A 27,077-nucleotide genomic window follows, 5' to 3' on the forward strand; every position below is an offset into this window, starting at 1 on the left:
ACCAACACTGAAGTTCTCAAGTGGGCGGAGGTTACCAGCATCGAGGCACTGCTGTTGAAGACGCAGCTGCGCTGGGCAGGGCATATTTCTAGGATGGAAAACCACCGCCTTCCCAAGATTGCTCTGTATGGCGAACTCTCCACCGGCCATTGAAATAGAGGGGCACCAAAGAAGAGGTACAAGGACTCCTTGAAGAAATCCCTTGGCACCTGTCGCATCAACCATCACCAGTGGTCTGACCTAGCCTCAGATCGCAAAGCATGGAGGCACACCGTCCACCAGGCTGTCTCTTCTTTTGAGAATGCATGCTGGTCTTGAGGACAAAAGGAGATTGAGGAAGAATCGCACTGCTACAGCACCAACCCTAAATCAGACTTTTCCCTGCAGCCACTGTGGCCGGACCTGCCTGTCCCGCATTGGTCTTGTCAGCCACCAGCGAGCCTGCAGCAGACGTGGACTATTGCACCCTTCTTAAATCTTCGTTCGCGAAGCCAAGCCGAGAGTGCTTCTCCTTCCCCATCATCAGTTAGCTATTGGACCATTTCTCTGTGTATATTTAAAAGCTTGTTAGATAACTGAAATGAAAGCAGTGGTCTTCTTTAAAAAAGCAACCTAGGAGAGCTAACAAAAAACTTCTGACTGGATGGGGGAAGCTTTGTCTCTGCCTTGGAACAGGTTGATGATGTTAAACTTATTTTGGATCATCCTTCCACACCACCCCAAATTCCTTTAAATTGAATAGTAATTAGAGTAAGAAGTTTCCTGGCCCAATACTGCTGAGAAAGCAAAAAGAGGCAAGGCATGGGGAAAACTGGAAAGCAGGTGGTGGTAAACTTTTATGATATCTGTAACATTGCTGACAAGGATTTAACAAACAATGTTTAGAACATCTGATCCAGGTTTGACTTTGTGGTCCCTTGACTGCTCGTAATATGAGAGGTATCTGTTAGTAGCTCCTACTGCTCCTGTCTTGCAACCACATAATGATGCTAACTGCTGAGCTGTGTTCCCCCCTCCCCTTCCTGTAGCAGCTACCTACAGTAAAATCTTGGCATGAGTCAAGCAACAGCAGAGAGTGCATTGCTGGATAAGATACACATTACTGTGTTCTGCAACTTTTGGGATCCAGATTCATTTGTAATGAGTTATTTGTAAAGAAGATATCAAAGCAGCCGGCTTTCCTCTTTCCCACAGAAGGGGGAAGATGTCAGTGTGTACAAAGAGAAGGCAAACGGCTTAATTTGACTCATTATGGAATCAAACACTATCTGGTTTGCCCATTACAGCTGCACGCTACCAGTTTCTCTTTAGAATGGATGCTGGCAGGATCTCCTCAGTGAGGGAAATGAATTGTTATATGCTGTGGTCTGGTTTTGTTTTTTAGTCTCAGTGGTTCTTCCTAAACGGCACTTCCTATCTGAGTGCTTTCTCCTCTGACTTTTTACGCGTAAAGCTATTTTTGCTCTCATAAAAACAGGCTGAAATGATATGGTACAGCTTTTGTTTCTGTTGGCCATTTATTATAACACCCTGGATCCCTAAAGTGCTTGATGGTCTTTCTGATTTAGCTGTTGCAATAACCTTCTGAAGTAGGTCACTCTGCCCCCATTTTAAAAATTGAAGCTCAGAACTTGTCCAAAGCATTCAGTTTTAGCCCATGGCTTCCTGACAAAGGTTCAGTCCTCTCATGCGTGAACACCACACACACACCCCTTCTACATCTATAGCCCTTGGAAGTAACTGCTTGGGTCCCACAGAGCATTTGTGCAGGTGGAAAGATTTCTGTTGCATGACTTCCTTGCCTCTCATTTTAACTCAAAATGGCTCCCCAAATGGTTCCTGATAGTTCTCTTTCCCCATGGAGCAGCGTTGGGGGTGGGGGCAATGGGGGAAATTCTTCCATCAACAGAAATGGGTTGGGAAATAGATGGTGATTTTGAAGGAAGAACCTGGGGAGAAGAAGGATCTCAGCAGGATACAATGCCATAGAGGCTACCTTCCAGGGAACTGATATCTGCTGTCTGGAGATCACTTGTAATAGCAGATCTCCAGGCCCCATGCGGAGGTCGGCAACCCTTCTTCTCTCCCCTAATGTCCTCCTTCTCCACCCACCCCTGCTGCAAACTTTATCAAAGTTTCATGGAAGAGGATAGATGGTGCCATTTCTCATTTCCTCTGTGTCATAACACTACAGTTCAAATTCAGTTCTCTTTGTATAGATACAGTAGCTTGATTTTTCATATTCATCATGCTGGATTTGGAAGGTTTGGGGGTTTTACGTTTAGTTGTTGTTGTTTTTAACTATTCTTAATGTATGAGGCAGGACTAATTTTTTTTTCAAAAGAGAAATTTTATTTACAACATCAAAAGACAAAAAACAAATAAACAGTAAAACAACAAATCAACAACAACAACAACAAAAAGAAAAGGCATTGTTAGTGAACCTATATACATTTTATCTAGTGGAGCGAAATTACTAAGACTAATAGAAATAATGTTATTTTATCCATTCAAATCCCAATTGTTTAGCCCATTCATACATTGGATACCAAGTTTTCTTACACTCTTCCAAATCACCATCTTTCAACCTATAAGTTAACGTATCCATTTCTGCAGCATCAAGAAGGTTAAACATAAACTCTCTTTTAGTCGGTATCTGAGACATTTTCCAATATTTAGCAAATAAGATCCTCGCTACTGTAATAATGTGGAGTAGTAACTTTTTCGTTGTTTTAGGTAGTGGAACTTTACATATATTTAATAAGTATAATTCTGGTACATGGGGAATACTAACTTTTAATATCTTTTTGCACCAGAGTGATACTTGTATCCAGTATTTTTTGGCAAGGTCGCATTTCCACCACATATGAAATAAAGAACCTTTTGCTTTTCCACATTTCCAACATTTATCAGATGTATTCGGAAAGGCTCTAGAAAGCTTTTCCGGAGTGAAATACCATCGATGGGCCATTTTGTATAAATTTTCTTTAAACTGGGAGGATCTTGTCAATTTCAAATTCTCTATTTTCATATTCATCATGCTGGATTTGGAAGGTTTGGGGGTTTTATGTTTAGTTGTTGTTGTTTTTAACTATTCTTAATGTATGAGGCAGGACTAATTTTTTTGTAAGCTTCCTGCTCATATCCTTGTGACTCACAGTGCTCATATCCTTGTGACTCACAACTGTTGAAACTTTGGTAGATGTGAGTGCTGTCGAGGTATGGAGGGCTGCTTGTGTTTCTTCTACAGAAACTTGATATAGAATACTGGAATTTTTGCAGTAATCTTCCTCTGTTATGCTTCAGTTATATATATAATTGAAATACAGCTTTTGAAATATTTCTCTGAATCTGTATTCTTTCTTGGTTTTGAGGTTCTGCTGAATACCTTGATCTCACTCAGGTTTTAATTGTGTTTTGTGTTTTTTTATTAATAACATTACAACTTGTTTTCTCTCTCTCTTGATTTTATGTCTAAAAAACTAAAAGGGAATTCCCTGGATCTTATCTGATATGTCATAGTGTCTTTTACTGCATAGAGGAGAAATAGTCTGTGTGTAATTAATATCTCTATAAACACACAATAATATTATAGGTAATATATGACTTTTAAAAAAAATGGCAAAGCAATTTTCTGTCAAACACTTGTGAGTTATGTGAGTTATGTGAGTAGATTGTAATACAGCTGATGGAAAATATTCTGAATAACTGGGATCAGAAGTTTCAAAACATTTAAATGTTTCAGGGACACACTTCTTGCACGTATAAGCAAGAAAGAAGGAAACTCCCCGTGGGGAGATCCCTAGTATGCTCCCAGCAGGTGATGAAATGCCAAGTGGCATTTCATCTGATCTGGGCAAAACATGGCAGAACTTTTTAACTGGAAGAGATTATATATTTTATTTGCTTAACTTTTATTTGCTTAACCCACTGGGAAGCAAAGCAGCTTATATTGTTCTGCCTTCCTGCACTTTATCCTCACAAGCAACCCTGTGAGGTAGGTTACACTGAGATTGACTTGCCCAAGGCTACCTAGCAAGCTTCCTTGGCAGAGTGGAGATTTGAACCTAGAACTCCCAGTCCTCTATAGCACTACACCACATTAGTTCTAGTAGTAGTAAGGGGAACAGCTGTGTTCCAGTGAGGCTCCTTCGACTGTGTTTTGAGATGACAGGCAAAGAAATAAGATGGGATATTGCTGAACACATGGTATAAGAGCCTTCATCGTGGATATGGTGTTAAAAGAAATCTCTCATAACATAAATGTGATTGACAAAGCGGGAAGTCAGCCAAACATGAACAAAAGGCGCGCAGCAGGGAAATGAATGCAAGCAAATGCCAGTTCACACTTCAACAAGCACCTTCCTTGACTGCTCAAACATTTCAGTCAGCTAATGAGCAAAAACAAACACTTAAGCATCCTCCCCTGGGCTGGGGAGAAGAGTCGAGGTGGAGAAAGGGAAGTCTTGGTGCTGCTAATTGTTTGCCATCTGAACTGTCAGCGTGTAATGCCAGAGGAGTTTGATGACCAGCATCCTCCTTGAATGGCTAATTGCAAATAGCCAGCATGGATTTAGTATTGCTGACTCAGACCATTCAGCTGTCTGCCAAGGCTCTGGGTGGTGATAAGCGGATTTGCCTAGGGCAGGATTTTGAGATACTAGCTTAGCTGCTGAGCTTGTTTTTTGTGGCACATCTCAAGCAAGGACTCGTTGATTTTGAGGGGGTTGCATTCATCATAGTCCTGGCATTACCAAAAGGATATTTTGACATTTTGGGATTGGTGTGGGACTTCTAAGGTGATTTTAATGAGAGGCTGGTGGCTGATTGATTCTATGTATCCACTGAGCCAGCTTCTGTGGTTCTAACCTTTGCTGGTTAGAGTTCTGTGTCTACAATAGCTATATGGTGTGCTGATCTGATCCACAGCGAAGTTCTGTATCATTTGATTCTTTATTTTAAAGGCAAAACTTTACCCTTGGCTTCCAGAAGAAGAGTAGATTTTTATACCACACTTCCCCCTGTAAATGTCAAAGTGGCTTACAATCACCTTCCCTTCCCCTCCCCACAACAATCACCTTGTGAGGCAGGTGGGACTGAGAGAGTTCTGAGAGAACTGTGACTGGCCCAAGATCACCCAGCAGACTTCATGTGGATGAGTGGGGAATCAAAGCCCATTCTACACCACTCTTAACCACTACTCATGCTTGTAAATGGCCAAGTTACATCCTGAGCTAGATGGTGCTTGTAAGTCAAAAATTCCATATCATTTTCTCTGTGAGCCCATAGGAACTCTGGGAGACTCTGAATTGTTCTGATGAGCATAGTTAAAACCCTTAAGGAGTCTCAAAACTTTGTCAGTCCACTTGCCTATTTTTGGGGGGAAAGTTGTACTTATTTTTCCATTATTTTTAAATCAATTCTAGTGCTTTGGAATATAAATTGTAAATAAGTTGCGATGGCAATTCAGCTGCAGAGTTTTTTGGATGATGCTTCCATATTAGATTCATTCCAGTCTGGCTTTCGCCCAGGCCACAGGATGAAGATGGCACCAGTCGCCTTATGGATGACCTCCGAAGGCACCTGGATTGGGGCTGGTTGGCAATACTGCTGTTGTTAGACCTGTCAGCAGCATTTGACGTGGTCGACCATCAGTTACTGATCCACCGCCTCACTGACGCTGGAATTCAGGGGTCTGGCTTGTACTGGCTTTCCTCTTTCCTTTAAGATCAGGGACAAAGAGTGGCACTAGGGGAGCAGCTGTCCCAAAGGCACCCGCTGGTATGCAGAGTACCACAATGGGCTGTTCTCTCCCCAGTGTTATTTAACATCTATATGCGCCCCTTGCCCAGATTGTTCGGAGGTATGGGCTGGGTTGTCACCAGTATGCGGATGATGCTCAGCTCTGTCTGTTGTTGGGCAACTGGTCTGGCTCTGAACTGGAAGATCTGGACCTAGTGCTACAAGCCGTGGTGGGGTAGCTCAAATTTAGCCAACTAAAATTGAATCCAATGAAGAGGGAGGTACTGTATCTAAGTCGCAGTGGCCCGGAGTCAGGTATCTCACTCCCAAGCTTTGATGGGGTGCCATTGGTGCCAGCACTGGAGGTTAGGAGTTTAGGAATGCTCTTGGATGTCTCCTTAACAGTGGAGGCCGACTGCCAAGTCAGCTTTTTACTACCTTTGGCTGATCAGGCAGTTGGTTCCTTTCCTCAAAAGTGGCAACTTGGCAACAGTGATCCACGGGATGGTCATCTTGAGACTGGATTACTTCAGTGCTCTCTACATGGGACTGCCCTTGACCCAAATCCAGAAGCTGCAACTGATGCAGAATGCAGCAGCCAGGCTGTTATCGGGTCTCTTCTTGAAGGAGCACATTCAGCCTGTGGTGGGTTCACTTCAAGGTGCTGGTTCTTACCTATAAATCTTATCTGCAGGACCGCCTTTCCCCACATGTTCCCCAGAGAGTACTACGATCAGGATCTCAAAATCTCCTTGCACTCCCCAGCTCCAAAGATGCCAGACTAGCTATGAGTCAGGCTAGGGCCTTTTCGGTTGCAACCCCACACTGGTGGAATGGGCTCCCTGAAGACATCAGAGCCTGCAGGATCTTTTACAATTCCACAGGGCTTGCAAGATGGAGCTCTTCCACCAGGTTTTTGACTAAGATGCTGCACCCACCAATCTAACAACAGCCGTTTGGACTTGGTGCACTTTGCACCAGGGAGCCTAGACTTTGGATTTCCATCTAGTATTGACTGGATCTTTTATATGTATATGGCAATCATGGACTGCTGCATTTTGCCATCGCACGTATAATGCTTTATGATGTTTTTACTGTTCTTAATCATTTTTAGATTGTTTTATGGTGAATTATGCTGGTTTGGCTCTTGTAAGCCACCCTGAGCCTGCCTCAGCAGGAAGGGCAGGGTATAAATGGAACTAAGTAATAAATAACAAATTATTTTTGTATTCCTAAGCACACCATTAGCTGTTGTGGCTAAACAGTAATTTGGTAGATAAGGCAGTGGTGCATGGAGTCTCTTCAAGATGAATTGCTTTGGAGAATGGAAAACTTGCCAGGGTGATAGTTCTGGAGCACTGAATTGATATGGTGGTGATGCGATATAATCCAGTCCTCTATAGCTCTTCTGCTAGTGAGGCGAGTGCTTACAATCACCATTTAATGGATCTACTTTGTCTGGTAACTGCTAGTCAGAAGAGACAGTACTTTGTTAGATGGAACAGTGGTTAACATGAGTTCATCACATTATAAGTCTATCCACAATCAAATAGTGCACTGAGTGAAAATAATTGTAGCTTTAGGAATTCAAGCATGTATCTCCCTTCTGCTAAGTTTCCTTCTGTGGAGTGAAAGTCAGAGTATATCTGAGGTCAAATAGTATGTTAGGTTATGCAAAATATGAGGCCATTATTTCCGTGGCTTCCATTCTCGTGGTGTTGCCTTTTTTCCTGAGAAACTTACAGCCATCAAAATAACATCATGTGAACAAAGAATGCTCCTTCCCCTTGATATTCTTGCCAGGCCTGGGGGCTGCCCCAGACTCAGGTGTGGTGCCACCATTGGCAGAGAGCCCAGTGCAACTCCTGGGTTGTGCTGCTGCTAGTGGCATGTGCTACATGACTCCCATGCTCATGATCCCTGCACCAAGCTGTGACGGTAATGAATGGGTTAACAAGAAAACTAAGGACGCATAGAGTCTGCGTCAGATGATCAGAAGGTGGGGGCCAGAGTGCTCGGAACTCGGAGGTGATTGACAGCTAACGGCTGAGGGCAGTTAGTGTCAGACAGAGTCTGAGGGAGACTGCTGAAGAGAGCAGTTGGTCTGAGAAGGAGCTGAGACAGGAGCTGAGGAGAGTCTTCGAGCGAAGCAAAGCTCACTGTTCACTCTATAAAGACAGCCACAGGGCTGTGTTTGACTAGAGAAGAGTCACAGTAAAAGACCTGAGAGGTCACAGACACAGATACACTTCTCTTAAGAGCTAAAGAGGTGGTTGAGGGAAAGATGTGGGTCTAGAAGTCTGAAGGGCTGGGAGAAGAGACACCAGTTGACTTAAGAGATCTGGCACATTATACCCAAAAGGCCAACCTAGAATAGTGTTGGAGAGTGAAAGCTGTATGATCTGTGCAACCTGAGAGACTTAAGTGAACTAGATATTATAAAGCCTGAACTACGAAGAAACTGTTAACTGCTTGAGATACAATATAGCCCATGTATATATTTCCCATTCCCCAGTTGAAGACGGTGTGTGTACATTAATAAATTTCTGTGGTTTACTTTAAAGTTCTCTGGTGCCAGTATATTGGGAAAACTATCAAAGCTGCTGTGGTCCCCTACAAACTGAGTTTATATCCATCTGAAAGCAAAACAAAACCCCCCGAAGAGACGAGTTCTGAGAAATCCATATTACACCCACCCCTTGAGTTTCATAGTCATGAGGTAAAATTCGAAAGGAAGAACTGAGGCGGAAGAGGGGCTGGGGTAGCCATAAGCTGCATATAGAAGCGATCCAGTGAGACCACGAGGCGCACTGTTATAAGTGGTTGCCAGTGTCAGGATTTCGATGAAAAACCCCAAAATAAGTGTCACTAGGACACACAGAAAATAAAGGGACACTGCAGTAAAGGAATTAAGACAGTTTTTTGAAAAATTCCTGTCAGAAATGGCTCCTCCTAAGAGAACTACCACAGCCACTGGGGATGGGCAGACGCAAGAAGAGATTCCTGAGGAAAATCCTAGTCAGAGCATGGAGGCTATGAAAATGTGGTTAGAATTGGCCAGAATAGAATCAGAAAAAGAAATTCAAATGGCCAAAATTCAAGCAGAGGCAGAAAGAGAACATAGAGAAAGGGAAGCAGAAAGAGAGAAAGAAATACAAATGGCTAGGCTGGAAGCAGAAAGAGAGCATAGAGAGAGAGAACACAGAGAAAGGGAAGCAGAAAGAGAGAGGAATACAAATGGCTAGGCTAGAAGCAGAAAGAGAAGATAGAGACAGAGAACATGTGAACAAAGAATGCTCCTTCCCCTTGATATTCTTGCCAGGACTGGGGGCTGCACCAGACTCAGGGGTTGTGCCACCATTGGCAGAGAGTCCAGTGCAACTCCTGGGTTGTGCTGCTGCTAGTGGCATGTGATACATGGCTCCCATGCTGCATGATCCCTGCACCAAGCCCAGCTTAATTCAGGGACTATGCTGCCGGTGGTGGCAAGCCCAGCACAACTCCACAGTTGCCAACTGCCAGTGCATGTATCTGTGGCTCCTGGGACACGTGGTGGCTGCCAGCAGGGCTCCTGGGCTGTGCCACCTCCACTGGCATGCCCCACCTGGGTCTCAGGTTACACAGCCACCCCAGCAGGGTTCCTGCACTGTGCAATGTCACTTCCTGGCCCAAAGTGACTCAGGAACTGCAGTGGCTGCTGGAGGTAAGTGCATTCTCTGCACATGCAGAGGGAACCCTACTTTACTTCTTGAGGGGGAGTTAAATTTTTCTACAAACCCACGGAGTGCCCCAAGTTTGAAGAAAGATCTGTTTAGCATCCACATGGCTTGAATCCGCAGATTTAGCTATCCATAGATGGAGGCTACCGGTGGCTAATAGTATATAGATCTTTGCCAGTTGGGCTTCCTGAGGCTTTATACATACAAAGCCTATGCTCTTGTCATTGAGTTTTGGTCCTTCCTCTAAACATTTTAATGTATAGGTCCCAAGTTTCTCTTAAAGCCTGTAGAAGCCTATAGTGTTCGAAGTAAAATTAGTGAGTTGGAATGTTTAGTGTTGGGAGAAAACATAGACATTGTGGGAATTTCAGAAACTTGGTGGAATCAGTGGGACAGGGTGATTTCTGGATATAAGTTATATCGGAAGGATAGGGAGGGAAGGGTTGGAGGTGGGTGGCTCTGTATGTCAGAGAGGGTATACGGTCCAATAAGACTGAGGTCAGAGAATTAGATTTCCTTCTAGAAATGCTTTGGGTCGAAATAGAGGGCCCAAAAGGAAATTTAACTGTGGGAGTTTATCGCCCACCAAATCAAAAGATAGAGGACGATTATAATATGATGAAAGGATTAAAGACAGCGGCTAAAAGTAAAACCTGTGTCATCATATGTGATTTTAACTACCCGCAGATTGATTGGGTCAATATGTGTTCTGGTCGAGAGAAAGAGATTGAGTTTCTTGATGCTCTCAATGACTGTGCTATGGAGCAGATGGTCTCAGAACCTACCAGGGGTGGGGCGATCCTGGATTAGGTCCTAAGTAATGCCCAAGACTTGGTGAGAGATATAAAAGTGATCGCACCGCTTGGGAGCAGTGACCATAATTGATTTCACCATTTGTATAAATAGAGAGTTGCCCCAAAAGACCAGCAAAACCACGTTTAACTTTAAAAGGGGTAAATTCTCTGAGATGAGGAAACTGAAAGGAAAGGTAAATACAGCCAAAACCCTTGGAGAAGCTTGGAGGCTATTTAAAACTACTATCCTAGAAGCTCAGATAATATATACCACAAGTTAGGAAAGGCACAAACAGGTATAAGAAAAGGCCTGCATGGTTAACAAACAAAGTAATGGAAGCTGTAAAAGGTAAGAAGGACTCCTTTAAGCAGTGGAAAGCTAGTTCAAGTGAGATTAATAAAAGGGAACACAGGCTGTGGCAAATCAAATGCAAGACTGTGATCAGGCAGGCAAAAAGGGACTATGAGGAGCATATTGCAAAAAACATAAAGACCAACAATAAAAATTTCTTCAAATATATTAGATGCAGGAAACCAGCCAGGGAGGCAGTGGGGCCCTTGGATGACCAAGGGGTCAAAGGATTACTGAAGGAGGATAGGGAAATGGCTGAGAAGCTGAATGCATTTTTTGCCTCCGTCTTCACTGTGGAAGACGAGAAGTGTTTGCCCGCTCCAGAACCACTAATTTTGGGAGGAATGTTGAAAGACCTGAGTCAGATTGAGGTGACAAGAGAGGAGGTCCTACAACTGATAGACGAATTAAAAACTAATAAGTCACCAGGTCCGGATGGCATACATCCAAGAGTTCTGAAAGAACTCAAAGTTGAACTTGTGGATCTCCTGACAAAAATCTGTAATCTTTCATTGAAATCTGCCTCCGTTCCTGAGGACTGGAAGGTAGCAAATGTCACCCCCATCTTTAAAAAGGGTTCCAGAGGAGATCCGGGAAATTACAGGCCAGTGATTTCAATATTGGGAAAGTTGGTAGAAACCATTATCAAGGACAGAATGAGTAGGCACATTGATAAACACGGGTTATTGAGGAAGACTCAGCATGGGTTCTGTAAGGGAAGATCTTGCCTCACTAACCTGTTATAGTTCTTTGAGGGGGTGAACAAACATGTGGACAAAGGAGACCCAATAGATGTTGTTTACCTTGACTCCCAGAAAGCTTTTGATAAAGTTCCTCATCAAAGGCTTTTTAGAAAGCTCGAGAGTCATGGAATAAAAGGACAGGTCCTCTTGTGGATCAAAAACTGGCTAATTAATAGGAAGCAGAGAGTGAGTATAAATGGGCAGTCTTCGCAGTGGAGGACAGTAAGCAGTGGGGTGCTGCAGGGCTCGGTACTGGGTCCCATGCTCTTTAACTTGTTCATAAATGATTTAGAGTTGGGAGTGAGCAGTGAAGTGGCCAAGTTTGCAGATGACACTAAATTGTTCAGGGTGGTGAGAACCAGAGAGGATTGTGAGGCACTCCAAAGGGATATGTTGAGGCTGGGTGAGTGGGTGTCAACGTGGCAGATGGTTCAGTGTGGCCAAGTGCAAAGTAATGCACATTGGGGCCAAGAATTCCAGCTACAAATATAAGTTGATGGGGTGTGAACTGGCAGAGACTGACCAAGAGAGAGATCTTGGGGTCGTGGTAGATAACTCACTGAAAATGTCAAGACAGTGTGCGATTGCAATAAAAAAGGCCAACGCCATGCTGGAAATTATTAGGAAGGGAATAGAAAACAAATCAGCCAGTATCATAATGCCCCTGTATAAATCGATGGTGCGGTCTTATTTGGAATACTGTGTGCAATTTTGGTCACCGCACCTCAAAAAGGATATTATAGCACTGGAAAAAGTCCAGAAAAGGGCAACTAGAATGATGAAAGGGTTGGAACACTTTCCCTATGAAGAAAGGTTAAAATGCTTGGGGCTCTTTAGCTTGGAGAGATGTTGACTGCGGGGGTGACATGATAGAGGTTTACAAGATAATGCATGGGATGGAGAAAGTAGAGAAAGAAGTACTTTTCTCCCTTTCTCACAATATAAGAACTTGTGGGCATTCAATGAAATTGCTGAGCAGTCAGGTTAAAATGGATAAAAGGAAGTACTTCTTCACACAAAGGGTAATTAACATGTGGAATTCACTGCCACAGGAGGTGGTGACGGCTATAAGCATAGACAGCTTCAAGAGGGGTTTAGATAAAAATATGGAGCAGAGATCCATCAGTGGCTATTAGCCACAGTGTGTATATATATATGTGTGTGTGTGTGTTTATATATATATATAATTTTTTTGGCCACTGTGTGACACAGAGTGTTGGACTGGATGGGCCATTGGCCTGATCCAACATGGCTTCTCTTATGTTCTAATTTAAACTTTCATCTCATGTAGCTCATTCTGAGCAAGAATATGTAAAACATTGAACCACATTTTCCAGAGCAAGATTATAATAAAAAGCTGAAAACATCTTTGCATGGCACCTAAAACTCAAAAGAATAGGTCCCAGATGAATAGAGAATTCCCAAGATGCTACAACATGAACAGGTACAGGTGAACCTCCAAAGATGGAGCAAGGAACTAGTTCTGACTCCCCACCCCTATTTTGGACATGGTGCTGCACACAGTCTTCACAATCAGTTGCAGGCTTGCCCTCCTGTGCTACCACCAGTATTCTATGCTTGTTGCGTGGTGGCATTGTTTGATTTACATCTCTCCAAGAAGTTTTTTCCTCTTTGTGAGTAGCAGCATCTTCTTTGTCAATAGATTGCTATGAAAGGTAGGCATATTCTGTTTGCTGCTGTAGGAGCAGTGCTGCCCTTAGCAGTCACCTAGGGGTTTTTTGGTGGAAGGGCTTGGGCTTTTGCCATTCAGAACCTTAGGATGTTTTCGTATTATTCTTCCCCTTTCCTGAGAAGTTCAGGAATGTATGTCAAAATTTCTTAGCCATCCAGTGCTGTTCTCCTTAGAAGTCATTGAAAGCAAAATGGGAAGCCATAAGGGAAGTTTAGGCTGTATGTTTGATCATTGAATAGAAAGGCATTGCTTATGCTGTCTGGAAAATAAATATGATGCTTGCAAGTTTAAGATTGTCATGTGTCCCAAAGGAATACTGTGGAGGCCAATCAAGCAAGACAGTGAAGATCTGATTAGATCACCAGCAGTAGGCATATGTGATTTGGACCAGGATAATATCTTGGGCTGAGGGGAGGGAAGGCTTTTCCCCTTCACCCTTTTCCAGAGTGTAAAGTGACACCCAGTAATATTATTTGGGCCAGGAAAACAACCGGTGATATTATTTATTTGGGCCTTGATCCTCAGTAGCACTCTGTAGGTATATTTTAGTAGAATTCATGGGAAGGGTAATTGACTATATGTTTGAAATAGAATCTCTGTGAACCTCCAGAGAATCTTAGCAGCTGATCAGGATGCCATTCTTCTCAATGGTGAACTAATTTCTAGTGGGTGCTGCTATGAACAGAAACTTGAAAACACTTTTCTTAAGGGAGTTGATGGGGATACTTTTTCTGTGCACTAAATTATTGGCACCAAACCAAGCGGCAGCAAGGTACATTACAACTACTGTCCCCTTGGGTTCCCTGAAAACTGAATTTTAGTCAGTCTATTCTGAAGTTTCTGTGATTTGAAGCAGCTAGGAAACATGGAAAAGAAATTTAGGAGTACATATTTCTTCATTTAAGTATCCTCCGGAGAAGAGGGAATTCACATAAGAAATAAGCCATAAATTTGTGCCAATCTGGTTTTTAAACTACTGTTCTTTCAAAGGTTGTTTCTCCAGCTTTTGTGTGTGTGTGTGTCTGTGTGTGTCTTCTTCCTTTATTCTGCACTGGCTGAAGATGCAGCCAGAAGAGGTGACTTTGAACATAAGAGCATCTAAGAATAGGAAACTAAATTCAAGGATGAAGATTTAGTGCACTCTCGGTATCCTGATGTATTATTCCATTTTCTGAGCCCATGAGTTTCTTCACAAATATTATGACATTCTAAAATCTTACGGGATTGATGTTCTTTCACCCTTAAAGGGTTATCGCCTTCAAAAGAAATCAAATTGGGTAGTCACTGGCTGTTCTCCTGGAAGGGGGTTACAGAGCTGGAGAAGTAGTATTAGTCTTGTGCTTATGGAAACTTCCCATACTGGTGTTAGATTTTGGCTTAGTGCAGAATCACTGTCTGCCGTCTTATCAGCAGTGATTGCAAGTTGCACTAATAGCTTCTTATTTGATAGAACCGTGAGTTGTTGCTTGAGCTCTCCTGTCAGAACCCCCAGTGTAAAGGGAGACTGGTGGAAGTAGGTGTCTTGGATCTGCATTATTTAATAGGCTTTCTGCTAGTTTCCATGTCTACTATTCCTTATGCATGCACCTGAGGCAAGGAAAGAGCCACTGATGATCCATGGGCTTTTTATCATTTTAACTCACTGCAGCTTCTGATTCCCTTGCACTTAAGGATAAATCTGCAAGTCACTCAGCATAAGCTGCTACACACATTGCCCTTTCCAGAAGAATGCGACTGAAAATGGCACTTTCCCTGCCATCGCCCTGCCATAATCTGTAGTGGCTCATATAACATTGCAAATAGCTTTGATAGTGCTTGAAAGTGGAACAGGAGTGTGGCAGCTTGCTATACAATGAGCCCAATATGTGCATTAAGACCCTCCTTGTAGAATTGCCAATCCCCAGCTGGGGGCAGAGGATCCCCCAGTTTGGAGGCCTTCCCCCTGCTTCAGGGTCATCAGAAAATGGGGGGAGGGAAGGGAAATGTCTGCTGGGAACTCTGTTATTCCCTATGGAGACTTATTCCCATAGAAAATAATGGAGAATTGATCTGTGGGTATCTGGGGCTCGGGGGGGGGGCTGTTTTTTGAGATAGAGGCACCAATATTTCAATATAGCCTCCAGTGCCTCTCCCCAAAATACTCCCCAAGTTTCAAAAAGATTGGACCAGGGGGTCCAATTCTATGAGCCCCCAAAGAAGGTGCCCCTATCTTTCATTATTTCTTATGGAAGGAAGGCATTAAAAAGGTGTGCAGTCCCATTAAATGTGATGGCCAGAACTCCCTTTGGAGTTCAATTATGCTTGTCACAACCTTGCTCCTGGCTCTACCTCCAAAGTTTCCTGGTTTCACCTCCAAAGTCCCCAGATATTTCTTGAATTGGACTTGGCAACCCTACCTTCTTGGCAAATTTTCTTTGGCTATAGAGCCAGGCTTAGTTTTCAGCCTTCAGTGTTTTGTATTTTAATCATATTGTATCATTTTTAATAATATAAAACTTAATTCTAAGCTCTACAGTTTCTTGTAAATTTATTAAAGCTATGACAAAAATGTTGTATATTCACATGGGGTACCCATGGTTGTCATCACTGCCACAAAGAGCTATCCTGTAGCAATAGCCTAACCTTCCCTGTTTCTCATAACTTCGTTATTGCTTTAAAATGTTTCTTTCACTTGAACATCGGAACCAGTAAAAAAAGCAACTGGCTAAGAAAAGAATGCATCCATAGTGTAAATATAACATATAAACAAGCAGTGATAAGAACTTCATGCATGTGCATTTCTGTGTCATGCTACAAAATATATTCTGCTGTGAAATGATGAATAAGTGTTGCATTTCTAGTAAAGATCATTGGGAGACACTACAGTAAAACCATTGCTGAAAACACTAATAGCCCCAATGAAATTTCTAGGTGTTGTGATGTCCTGGTGTCTAGGATTTGTCAAACTCTGCCCTAAATGTTGTTGCAGATGTAGTGAAGAAGTCACCACAAGGCCCTAGTTTTTAATCATCATCTCCGTGGCAATAGTATTGTGCACACTCACTCCAAAGAAAGGATTGTAAAAGAAAGTTTTCAGGAACTGTTAAGAATATTTTTTTAAAAAAAATCCTTTTGTGTTAATGTTCTTTGTATCTATTTTTCTTTTTCTTGTAGATGATGGCCCTTATTCAAAAGGGAACAAAGACTCGGGAGGACTGGATACAGCATTAGTTTCAAGAAGGCAGAGTATTCCAGGTAACAGCAAGAATGCAGGATGGTTTTGTAAGCTCCTCTGTTGTCTCTTCTGTTGCTGCTTCTCGTCATGTCTAAGCTGAGCAACACCAGTACCACTGATGCTGATACTTGCGTGGGTTGGTTGTGATCACCAGCGGCCCTTCAGGGCAGTAGCCCATTGGAAACTGTCCCAGCAAATTAAAGGGCCTATTTCCCACTGTCTTCTTGTTTGGAGGCCAGACATTTGTACCCTTTAAGGATTCCACCCCTATATCAAAAGCCTTCCAAATGAGGCAACCCTAACATAATGCAACCTTTCTTCCTTCCTGTTTGGGTTTATAGCATATCTATAATGAAACACTGGCTTATTATTAATGAATTTGTATATCATTATCCCTTTGTCATTTTGGTGGTTAAAGTCCTACTGTCTCAAACTGCCAACAAAGCTTTTGCATAAGGCAGGCTGTATCCCCATTACAACTTTCTACCTAGAACCTGCTACATAGCAGAATCAGAGGCTGCTTTGTTTATATGTGGTATGACCATGGAGCTAGAAAATTTGACATACACACCTGATCAGTCAGTTGCCTCAAAAGTCTATTACAGCCATGTTTAACTTGGAGAGAGGCAGTTTCCCAAGAAGTGGGGATTAATTAAAAGGGAAAATGCAGTCAGGAGACTCAGATCTCTTCAGCATGCTTTTAGATTATTTAAAACCAGCAGAAAACCAGCTAATACTGTACTGTTAGATGATGATGATGGTAGAAGATTTTTGCAGAGTGCTAGGGACATTGCAGGTATGCTGAATAAATATTTGTTTCTTTGATTACTTTGGAAGAAGTTGGGCAGGCATCTGAGCCAAACTTTTCAGAATGGTGTCCAAAGTAGCACCTTTAGGGCTTACTGAAAAATTTAAAATTAACAAATATGACTGTTCCGCATGCTATGTACCCAAGAATTCTTAGTGAAGTAAAAAAATAAATAAATTGCTGACTCTAAAATAACCAGCATCATGCCATTTTTTTTCTTTTAGAAAGGATATAAGGAAGACCCAGGAAAGTACAGACATCAGGGCTAACCACTTTTATGTTTATCCCTGGAAAATTAGTAGAAAGTGTCTTTGGAGACAGAAGTGTTAAACAGATAGATGAACAAGTCTTGCCAAAGGGAGGCTCCTTAAAAAAAAATTGATAATATCAACGAGCATGTAGACAGGGGTGACTCAATAGACACTGTGCTCTTGGACTTTCTAAAAGTGTTTGACAAGTTTCTTTACCAAAGGTTCTGAATAAACGTAAATTCTAAGATAAGAGGATGTATGAATTGGTAACTACTTTAAATAGCACTAGTGGGTTCCAGCACCAATCCACGGGAGATCTGACTATTTACCTCGCTCAACTCTGAAAACTGTTCATTTATTCCTCCCCTGTGTTTTCTTTTTTAATGTGCTTCATAACTGATCTGGAACTGAGGGTAAGGCAACAGAACCATGTGTAACACCAGATGGTTCAGGATAGTGAATAGCTCTGTGTGAGTGACCACTTTGTGTGTTGTGTTTTGTGATTACCTGTTGCTCAGAAAATAGTTTTGTAGAAAGCTCTACCATGTATCGTGGAAAGATCTACGCCATAGTGCCATGTGTATCCCACCTTGCCCTGACTTTTCTTTTTAAAAAGCTGTCTTTTCTCCTGGATTCTATGGCATTGGCCAAGATAACTTAACTCTTAGCCATGATAGACGGTCATACTCTTCTTGTTTAAGTTTTAAAAAAAATCCTCCATGTTTAGAATGTAACTTAGATATCTGAGAAGTGGCTTATGGTTTCTTACCATGAGGGAATATCTTGTTTTCTTTAGGTTTGTAGTGATGGATCTTGTCACATACTGAGAGAATTTATAGACACTGCTGGAGTGCCTTGGCCTTCTCTTCCTTGTACATATGATGCTTGTAGGGAATGCTGACAGCCTGAAGGGAATGAGTTTATCTGTGAGAGATAGCACTGTCTAATTGGTTATGCGTTGTCTTGGACTTGGCTTTGCTCTTGAGTAGATTAGAATTGTTGTCAGTAGTGCTTTCACTGGCCCGATTCATGGTGCTGGTGTTGACCTTTAAAAGCCCTTCACAAGCTAGGGATGCCAGCCTCCAGGTGGGACCTGGAGATCCCCCAGAATTTCAGCTCATCTCCAGAATACAGAAATTATTTCCCTTGGAGAAAGGGGATGCTTTGGAGGGTGGATTCTATGGCATTGTTACCCCACTAAGGTCCCTGTTCTCTCCAGGCTTCATCTGCAAATCTCCAGGAGTTTCCCAATCCCAACCTGGATTTGGCAACCCTACCCCCACCCCCCTCTGCAGGCTGAGGAAACTTGTCAACTGATACCTTCACATTTCACTTTGTAACACCTCTAATCAACCAAGGTCTTGTCAATGGCTCATGCTCATTCTTCTGTCTCTCTGGCAGCTTAGGACAATAGTGGCAAGAAGGAAGCTCCTTATGGTTATAGTTATCAAAACTATGGAGCTATCTCCTTATTACAATTTTGGAAAGTTTGTAAGATTTTATTGCAACAGGCATTTGCCTAGTTTAGATTCCTGAGGGTGTTACTTTGACTATTTGTGTGTGTGTGTATTTTAAAAAACTATTGTTTGCAAATACATTAAGGTTAACTAAATTGTTGTGAATTGGCTAAAAAAAAAGTATAAAAATATCTTAAATATATATATGTAAATGTTGATCAGATGCTCTGAGAGAATTCTAAAGAGACTTTCTATTTGAGCCTCACCCACGATGGATTTGTGCTTGGGTGATTTTGTGAGGCAATTTTTAGAAACCAGTTGTTAACTCCCACTGAAAAAGCCAATAACATTTTTACTGTGACACTATCAGTGTTGATTTGTCACTTCTTACAAATTTCTTCTTGAAAAATTCAGAGATCATGCCAGATGGCATTCCATTTAAAGCAGCAGGGGATGGTGGGAAGATTTCTTGCACTCACCAAGATTCTAGATCAATAAAATGAAAGCATACGTTGCTGTACTTGGCCGTTAATTAAAGTAGTTTGATATTTTAACGAGAGCATTAGGAAGGTAGGAGATGTTGTTTCTGTGTTTAACAGGGATATAGTGATGAATGAATGCCTTCTGAACCAGCTTTTTCATCAGCACATTATTCCTTATATAAGCTCTTTAACAAGGTCTGCTTTATCAATTAACACTCTGAAAGCTGAAACTAGTGCACATGGTCCTTTCCTATAATGGCATCGTACAAACCAAAGCATTCTAAGCTCAACATTCCAGATAGTTTTAATGCTGTATAGTGTTAGCATAGTGTTTTAAAGAAAAACAGAAAGCATTAGCAATCACTGTAGGAGAATTCTGTCTGAATGCAGTAACCTGTAACCTTAGATATGAGTATATGATATTCTAGCCACAATTATGAGGAAAGTGAGGGTTACCTGTGGAAGGCCACAGTGGTTTGGTTCCAACGTATAACTGAAGAGCGCACAATATAGTCTGGAATGTCAGACTATGATCTGGGAGATGCAGGTTCAAATCCCCATGCTGCCGTGTAGCTCACTGACTGGCCTTGGGCCAGTCACTTTGGGGGGTGGGGGCTAGTGTACGTTATAGGGTGGTGGCTGTGAGGATGAAATGGAGGAAGGCTCATTGGAGGGATGGGCAGAATTAAAATAGATGAGCTAAATAAGCAGAATCCTCATTGAACCTTAGCATGTTTGGGTCTATTCAGTGGCTGGATAGGAGACTTCCTTGGAATGTTGGCCTCCTTTGAATGCTGCCTTGACTTTCAAGGAGTGGATATAAATGCAATGAAATTATAATAATATTACTATCCTAGCATCAAGCAGGGTGGTGTAAATCTGTTACCAGCTAAAGTCCATCTGAAATTTCTCTATGGACTCAGTTGCATTTCTGAAATGGAAATTGTTTGAGATTGTTTTCTTGGAGCTGAATAAAAACTGTCTATGTGAATACTACCACTAAGCATAAAAAATTCAGTGCTGTAATGTATTCTAAGGGCTTCACATAATGTTATCTTGTGGTCCTTACAGCAGCCATGTATGATAAGTTACTAATTTCTTCAGTCTCCAGATACAAGGGCAGAGGCTGAAAGAGGCTTCCCTATGGATACTGAGCTCAGGACAGATTGAAACTAGGGTTTCCTGATTTTCTTAGCAACTGTGCTTCATTCACTCTCAAAAAGATGAGTTTCCATAGTCTCTCAGTTACATGTCTTGCTGACTGTTTGGGTTGGTCAGGTATTTTGAGAGGAGAGTCCAGGTCCCACTCAGCCCATAGGCTTACTGGCCATGTCTGAGCTGCAGTCCCCTTCTTTAGGGGGCTCCTGGATAGGCCAACAGGGAGATGCCACCACTTGCACTTCTCTTGCCCCCCCCCCCATGACAGCAATGGCACAGGGCCACAGCATGTCCTGCTGGGGCAGCATTGGCTTGGCAGCTTCTCTCTAGGACACAAGAATTTACTTATTTATTATTTATTACGTTAAGCTTATATCCCTCCCTCTCCGCAAGCGGACTCAGGGCGGCTCACAACATCACATTACTTCTATTAAAAACCAATAAAACTTATAAAACATAATTACATATTACAGAAGTTGAAAGGTAGGCCCAGGGATTGTTTACACTGAAGTAAATGGAAGCTTTGGAGGCTAGAGGCTTTGCATCCATGCTGAGCAACCTTCCCCAATCTCCACCATTCATGGGCTCTCCCACAAATGTCCAGGAATTTCCCAGCTCGGAGTTGGCAACCCTAAACCCCATTCTGGTCTAAGGCTTTGTGGGCCTTCTGAGGGAACCACTGGAGGGCTCCACAGCCCACTGTCTGACAGGTTCCCTGAAACAATGTGCCTCATTACAGGAAGCATGCATTCTGAGATGGCTCACTTCATACCACCACTTCTGAATTTGCTTAATATTTAATAGCTGCTTTTCCCATTCAACTTTTAAAAAATCACTTCTACTTTATATGTTTCCTAAATTACCAGTCTTGGAGACCAGTTGAACCTTCAAGGTCTCACTGAGAGCTTTAGCGTACATGTAAGTTTCCAAAAAACAAAATACTGATCATGTGCTGAGGTTGTTTATGTAGTAATGTCTCATATTGACCATTGATTTCAATGGACAGTAGGAGGATGTAACTGTTTAGGGTTGTACTGCTAGTAGTGGTAAGAGGCAGATGTTTAGAACAACTGTCCTGTGAAAAGAACAATCTGACTTAATGCCAGAGTGAAGGAAAATAAGTACTGCATAATGGGCTCCCTATAAATATTTATCACTCTTCAGCCTTGTGATTCATTTGAATCAAGTATGTTTTACAAGTTGCCAGTGTGAAGGGCTCAAACTGGTACAGAATGTATTACAACTCATGTGACTCATCAGTCAGAAATGAAGGAGCAATAAAAATGAGTAACTGTTGAAATGTATTAACTTCCCCCATACCTTTTCATCTTGGTGCATTCCTGAATACCTTCACTTTTTTCTTCCTGTGTCCCTTTAAAAAAAAACAACAACTTCCAGACCTAGTACAGGTGTAATGCTTGCCCAGTCTCCCAACCATGGTTGAAAAATCAGGAGTGTCCAATCCAGGACCGGATCTACATGTTTTTTTGAGGGGGGGGCAAATTTTAAAAATAGCCATTCTATCTTATGGTCCCATAGAATACAATGGACTCCATGCCCAATTTGGTGCTGCGCCCCCCCCTCTGTCTGCACCCGGGGCAAGCACCCCCCTCCGCCCCCCCTAGTTCTGGTCCTGGTCCAATCACATGGTTCCTTCCTCCCCTCCATGTTTGGATCTAATAATGGTATAGCATTCCTTATAACATCATTACTATTTTCAATAACTGACATTAGTTTAAGCCATAGTTTGCAAACTGTTTTGAGCTTGATTGTCCATTGTACTACAGCCACTGTATTGTGGTGTTCTGGTGTGAAGAGGGGAACACTTTACGGCACTCAAGCTTCTTGGTGGAAAAGTGGCATTATACGTACTATACAAATAGAATCATAGAATCATAGAGTTGAAAGGGACCTCTAGGGCCATCTAGTCCAACACCCTGCACAATACAGGAAACTCACAAACACCTACCCCTAAATTCACAGAATCTTCATTGCTGTCAGATGGCCATCTAGCCTCTGTTTAAAAACCTCCAAGGAAAGAGAGCCTACCACCTCCCAAGAAAGCCTGTTCCACTGAGGAATCGCTCTAACGGTCAGGAAGTTCTTCCTAATTTTGAGCCGGAAACTCTTTTGATTTAATTTCAACCCATTGGTTCTGGTCCTACCTTCCGGGGGCCACAGAAAACAATTCCACACCATCGTCTATATGACAGCCCTTCAAGTACTTGAAGATGGTGATCATATCACCTCTCAGCCACCACCTCTCCAGGCTCCCAGCTCCTTCAACCTTTCCTCATAGGACTTGGTCTTCAGATCCCTCACCATCTTTGCCACCCTCCTCTGGACCTCTTACATATGAACATATGAAGCTGCCTTATACTGAATCAGACCTTTGGTCCATCAAAGTCAGTATTGTCTTCTCAGACTGGCAGCGGCTCTCCAGGGTCTCAAGCTGAGGCTTTTCACACCTATTTGCCTGGACCCTTTTTTGGAGATGCCAGGGATTGAACCTGGGACCTTCTGCTTCCCAAGCAGATGCTCTACCACTGAGCCACCAGCTTGTCTATATCCTTCTTCCAGCTTGTCTATATCCTTCTTAAAATGTGGTGCCCAAAACTGAACACAATACTTCAGGTGAGGTCTTACCAGAGGAGAGTAAAGCGATACCATCACATCACGTGATCTGGACACTATACTTCTGTAGATACAGCCCAAAATGGCATTTGCCTTTTTAGCCACCGCATCACACTGTTGACTCATGTTCAGCGTATGATCCACTAAGACCCCTAGATCCTTTTCACACATACTACTGCTAAGACAAGTCTCCCCCATTCTATAACCACACATTGGATTTTTTCTACCTAAATGCAGAACTTTACACTTATCCCTGTTAAAATTCATTTTATTGGTTTTAGCCCAGTTTTCCAGCCTGTCAAGGTCATCCTGTATTCTGTTTCTGTCTTCTTCTGTGTTTGCAACCCCTCCCAATTTAGTATCATCTGCAAATTTAATAAGCATTCCCTCTATTCCTTCATGCAATCATTGATAAAGACGTTGAACAAAACAGGTCCCAGGACAGATCCCTGAGGCACTCCACTTGTCACTCCTCTTCAAGAGGATGAGGAACCATTCACAAGCACTCTTTGGGTGCAATCTGTCAACCAGTTACAGATCCACCTAATGGTAACAGGATCCAAACCACATTTTACCAACTTGTCAACAAGAATGGTATGTGGAACCTTATCAGAAGCCTTACTGAAATCAAGATAAACAATGTCTACACCATTCCCCCGATCCAGCAAGGTAGTCACTTTCTCAAAAAAAGAGATCAGGTTAGTCTGACATGACTTGTTCTTGAGAAAACTATGCTGGCTTTTAGTAATCACATCCATTCTTTCTAAATGTTCCAGGACTGACTGACGATTTGTCTAAAACTTTTCCAGGTATAGACGTCAAGCTGACGGGTCAGTAGTTACCTGGATAATCTTTTTTCCCCTTCTTAAAGATGGGGACAACATTCGCCCGCCTCCAATCTTCTGGCACCTCTCCTGTTCTCCAAGAATTTTCAAAAATAATAGCCAGAGGATCAGAAATTACATCCGCAAGCTCTTTTAGAACATTGGATGCAATTCATCTGGCCCTGAGGACTTAGTTTCATTTAAAGAAAGTAGGTGTTTATGTACTTGCCCTATGCTGATCCTAGGTTGGAACTTCATACCCTCCTTATATGTTCTGTTTTTGCCATGTTGAACACCGTTCCCCTCAGAAGAGAAGACTGAGGAAAAGTAGGAATTGAGCAGTTCCGCCCTCTCTTCATTACCTGTTACAATTTCACTTTCTTGCCCTCGTAATGGGCCTACCATATCCTTGCTCTTTTTCTTATCTGAACATAAGAAAAGAACCCTTTTTTGTTGTTTTTAGCATCTTTGTCCAGCCTAAGCTCATACTGAGCTTTAGCTTTCCTAACCTTTTCTCTACAAGCACTGATGATTTGTTTATATTCATCCTTGGTTATAAGGCCCTCCTTCCAATTCCTAAAGGAGCCTTTTTTATTTCTCAAGTCTTTAGAGAGCTGTTTATGGAGCCGCTTTGGCTTCTTTAGACTTTTTCCATTTTTTCTTCTCATAGGAATCGTCTGTGATTGCGCTTTCAGTATTTCGCTTTAAAGGAACTCCCACCCCTCCTGAACCCCCTTCCTCCTAAGTATTTCTGACCATGGGATTTTACCCAACATAGTTCTAAGTTTATCAAAGTTTGCCTTTCTGAAGTCCAACCTATAAGTCTGACTACGTATAGCTTTTCCCTTCCCTAAAACTGTAAATTCCAAAATCACATGGTCACTACTGCCCAGGGTGCCCACTATTTCCACTTCTTTAATCAATTCTTCCTTGTTGGTGAGAATCAAATCCAAGATAGCAGATCCCCTTGTTTCCTTCTTCACTTTCTGGAAAAGGAAGTTGTCAGCAAGACAAGTCAGGAATCTGTTTGACTTTTCCTTTTTAGCAGAGTTGGACTTCCAACAGATGTCTGGGTAATTGAAATCTCCCATGATCACTGTATCCCTTCTCTTGGAGAACTTTGCAGTCTGCTGTAGAAGTATCTCATCCAAGTCCTCTGCCTGACTTGGTGGTCTATGGCAGACCCCCACAATAATATTACTATTGTTTCTTAATCCTTTTATTTTTACCCAGAGACTCTCAACTGAGCTGCCATGCTCCGGTTCACATATTTCCTTACAAGTATATACCTCCTTCACATATACTGCTATGCCTCCACCCTTTCTCATTTGCCTGTCCCTTTTAAATAAGTTGTACCCCTGAATCCTAATATTCCAGTTGTGAGTGTCATCCCACCATGTTTCAGTAAGGCCTATTATGTCACAGTCTCCTTCCTTTATTAGGACTTGCAGTTCCTCTTGTTTGTTTCCAATACTCTGTGCATTAGTGTAGAGACATTGGAATCCACGTTTTATGCATCCTGAGGGTTTGGTTTCCTTACAAGCCTGCAAGTTAACATTACCTAGCATATGCGCCACTCTCTGCAAATCTTTAATGTTCTTATCCCCAGTTTCTGGCATCATAAGAGGCTCTGAATTATTGTCTCGCTCCCCCATACAATTTAGTTTAAAGCCCTCCTTATTAGGTTAGCAAGGCTGTTATCAAACACCCTTTTTTCTACCACCGTAAGGTGCAAACCATCTCCCGATAGAAGACCACCATCTTGAAAGCGTAAGCCATGGTCCAGAAATCTGAATCTTTCCTGATGACACCACCGACATAACCAGTCGTTTATTTGAAGTATTCTTCTTTCTCGTCCTAAGCCACGGCCTTCAACACGAAGCACTGACGAAAACACAATGTGTATGCCCAGCTCCTTCACCTTCTGACCCAGAGCCACATAGTCTTTTCTAATACGTTCAGGGCTATGATGGGTAGTATCATTCATTCCCATGTGGATCAGCAAGAAAGGATAGTAATCCATGGACTTGATAAGTCTACCAATCCTTTCTGTCACATGCTGGATGCATGCTCCTGGCAGACAGCAGACCTCTCAGGATGACAAGTCTGGTCGGCACACTTGGAGCTCCACCCCTCTGAGCAAGGAGTCTCCAATCACCACCACCTTCCTCTTTCTATATTGGCTTCTTATTCACAGGATCCTGAGAAACTTTGTTCAAGCTTCATGGAGGCTGGGGAAGTAGGCCTTGTTCCAATGGTTCAAAATCAGTTACTGTGGGGAGATCCTGGAACCTATTGCTGAGCAGCAGGGGCTCAGAACATCTCCTGATTTTCTTTCTCCTTCCATACCATGGCTATCTGTGGCATTAAATAATACCATACCATGGCTATCTGTGACATTAAAGAGCAGAGGACAATTCACACCTTTAATGAAGTGGGTAAGGAAAGATCAGGTGAGAACATGGGGATCTCCCAGTGATCAGGAGACCAGAAAGTGTTATATCTGCACTGGGCCACGTTACTTCAGTCTGAAGCTAGAATTATATGATTGAGTAATGCCCCGCAGGATCAAAAATTCTATGTATGGAAAAACTATCACAAAGGTTAGGCTCAATCTAGTATTTTCTGTGCAGTCCAGGAACAGTTTTCCCATTATTTATCTGCTCTTCCTGTCAAACTGCCCTAACATCCCTCCTGAAGCCCTAAGGTTAAAGAACACTTTTTCCACAATCACAGATAATAGTCATTCAGAGTTGTTCTGGTTTGTTATCATGAGGGTTATTTAAAAAATTGAGTCATTTTCTCTAGTTTTTCCTGTTTCTCCAACTCTTCTTCATACTCACTGACTGGGGGTGTGATGGGGGTGTTATACCAAAGATTGTATCCTTGCAATGCTACCAACTTTTCATCATAAACATTATTGTCTGTTATTTTTCATCTAGACTAACAGTGGCCTTGACTTCTTAGGCCTGCTGAAGAGTCTAGTGATCTGAACTGTTCCCAATTTTTTGTCCCCCAGAGGAATTCAGAGGAGTCACAATTGTGGAGCTGATCAAAAAGGAAGGAAGCACCCTTGGATTAACTATATCTGGTGGCACAGATAAAGATGGGAAGCCGAGAGTCTCCAATCTGAGACCAGGAGGGCTGGCGGCAAGGTAAGATAACCTCAGTGGAAAGTATAATATTCAGAGAAAAGGGGTTGCAAA

General features: G+C 42.4%; 1 protein-coding gene across 8 annotated transcripts in view; it reads left to right on the forward strand.

The window, feature by feature from the left end:
* GRIP2 (glutamate receptor interacting protein 2) overlaps positions 1-27,077 on the forward strand; it is a 637,553-nt gene that overhangs the window by 500,518 nt on the left and 109,958 nt on the right. For all 8 annotated transcript variants that reach the window (XM_060239631.1, XM_060239635.1, XM_060239628.1 and 5 more), the window contains exons 2-3: positions 16,197-16,277; positions 26,891-27,026. In XM_060239631.1, the coding sequence (XP_060095614.1) occupies positions 16,197-16,277; positions 26,891-27,026 (217 nt within the window). The remainder of the gene's footprint in view (positions 1-16,196; positions 16,278-26,890; positions 27,027-27,077) is intronic.

Source organism: Heteronotia binoei, chromosome 5, assembly GCF_032191835.1.
Source record: "Heteronotia binoei isolate CCM8104 ecotype False Entrance Well chromosome 5, APGP_CSIRO_Hbin_v1, whole genome shotgun sequence".
NCBI classification, from domain to species: Eukaryota; Metazoa; Chordata; class Lepidosauria; order Squamata; family Gekkonidae; genus Heteronotia; species Heteronotia binoei.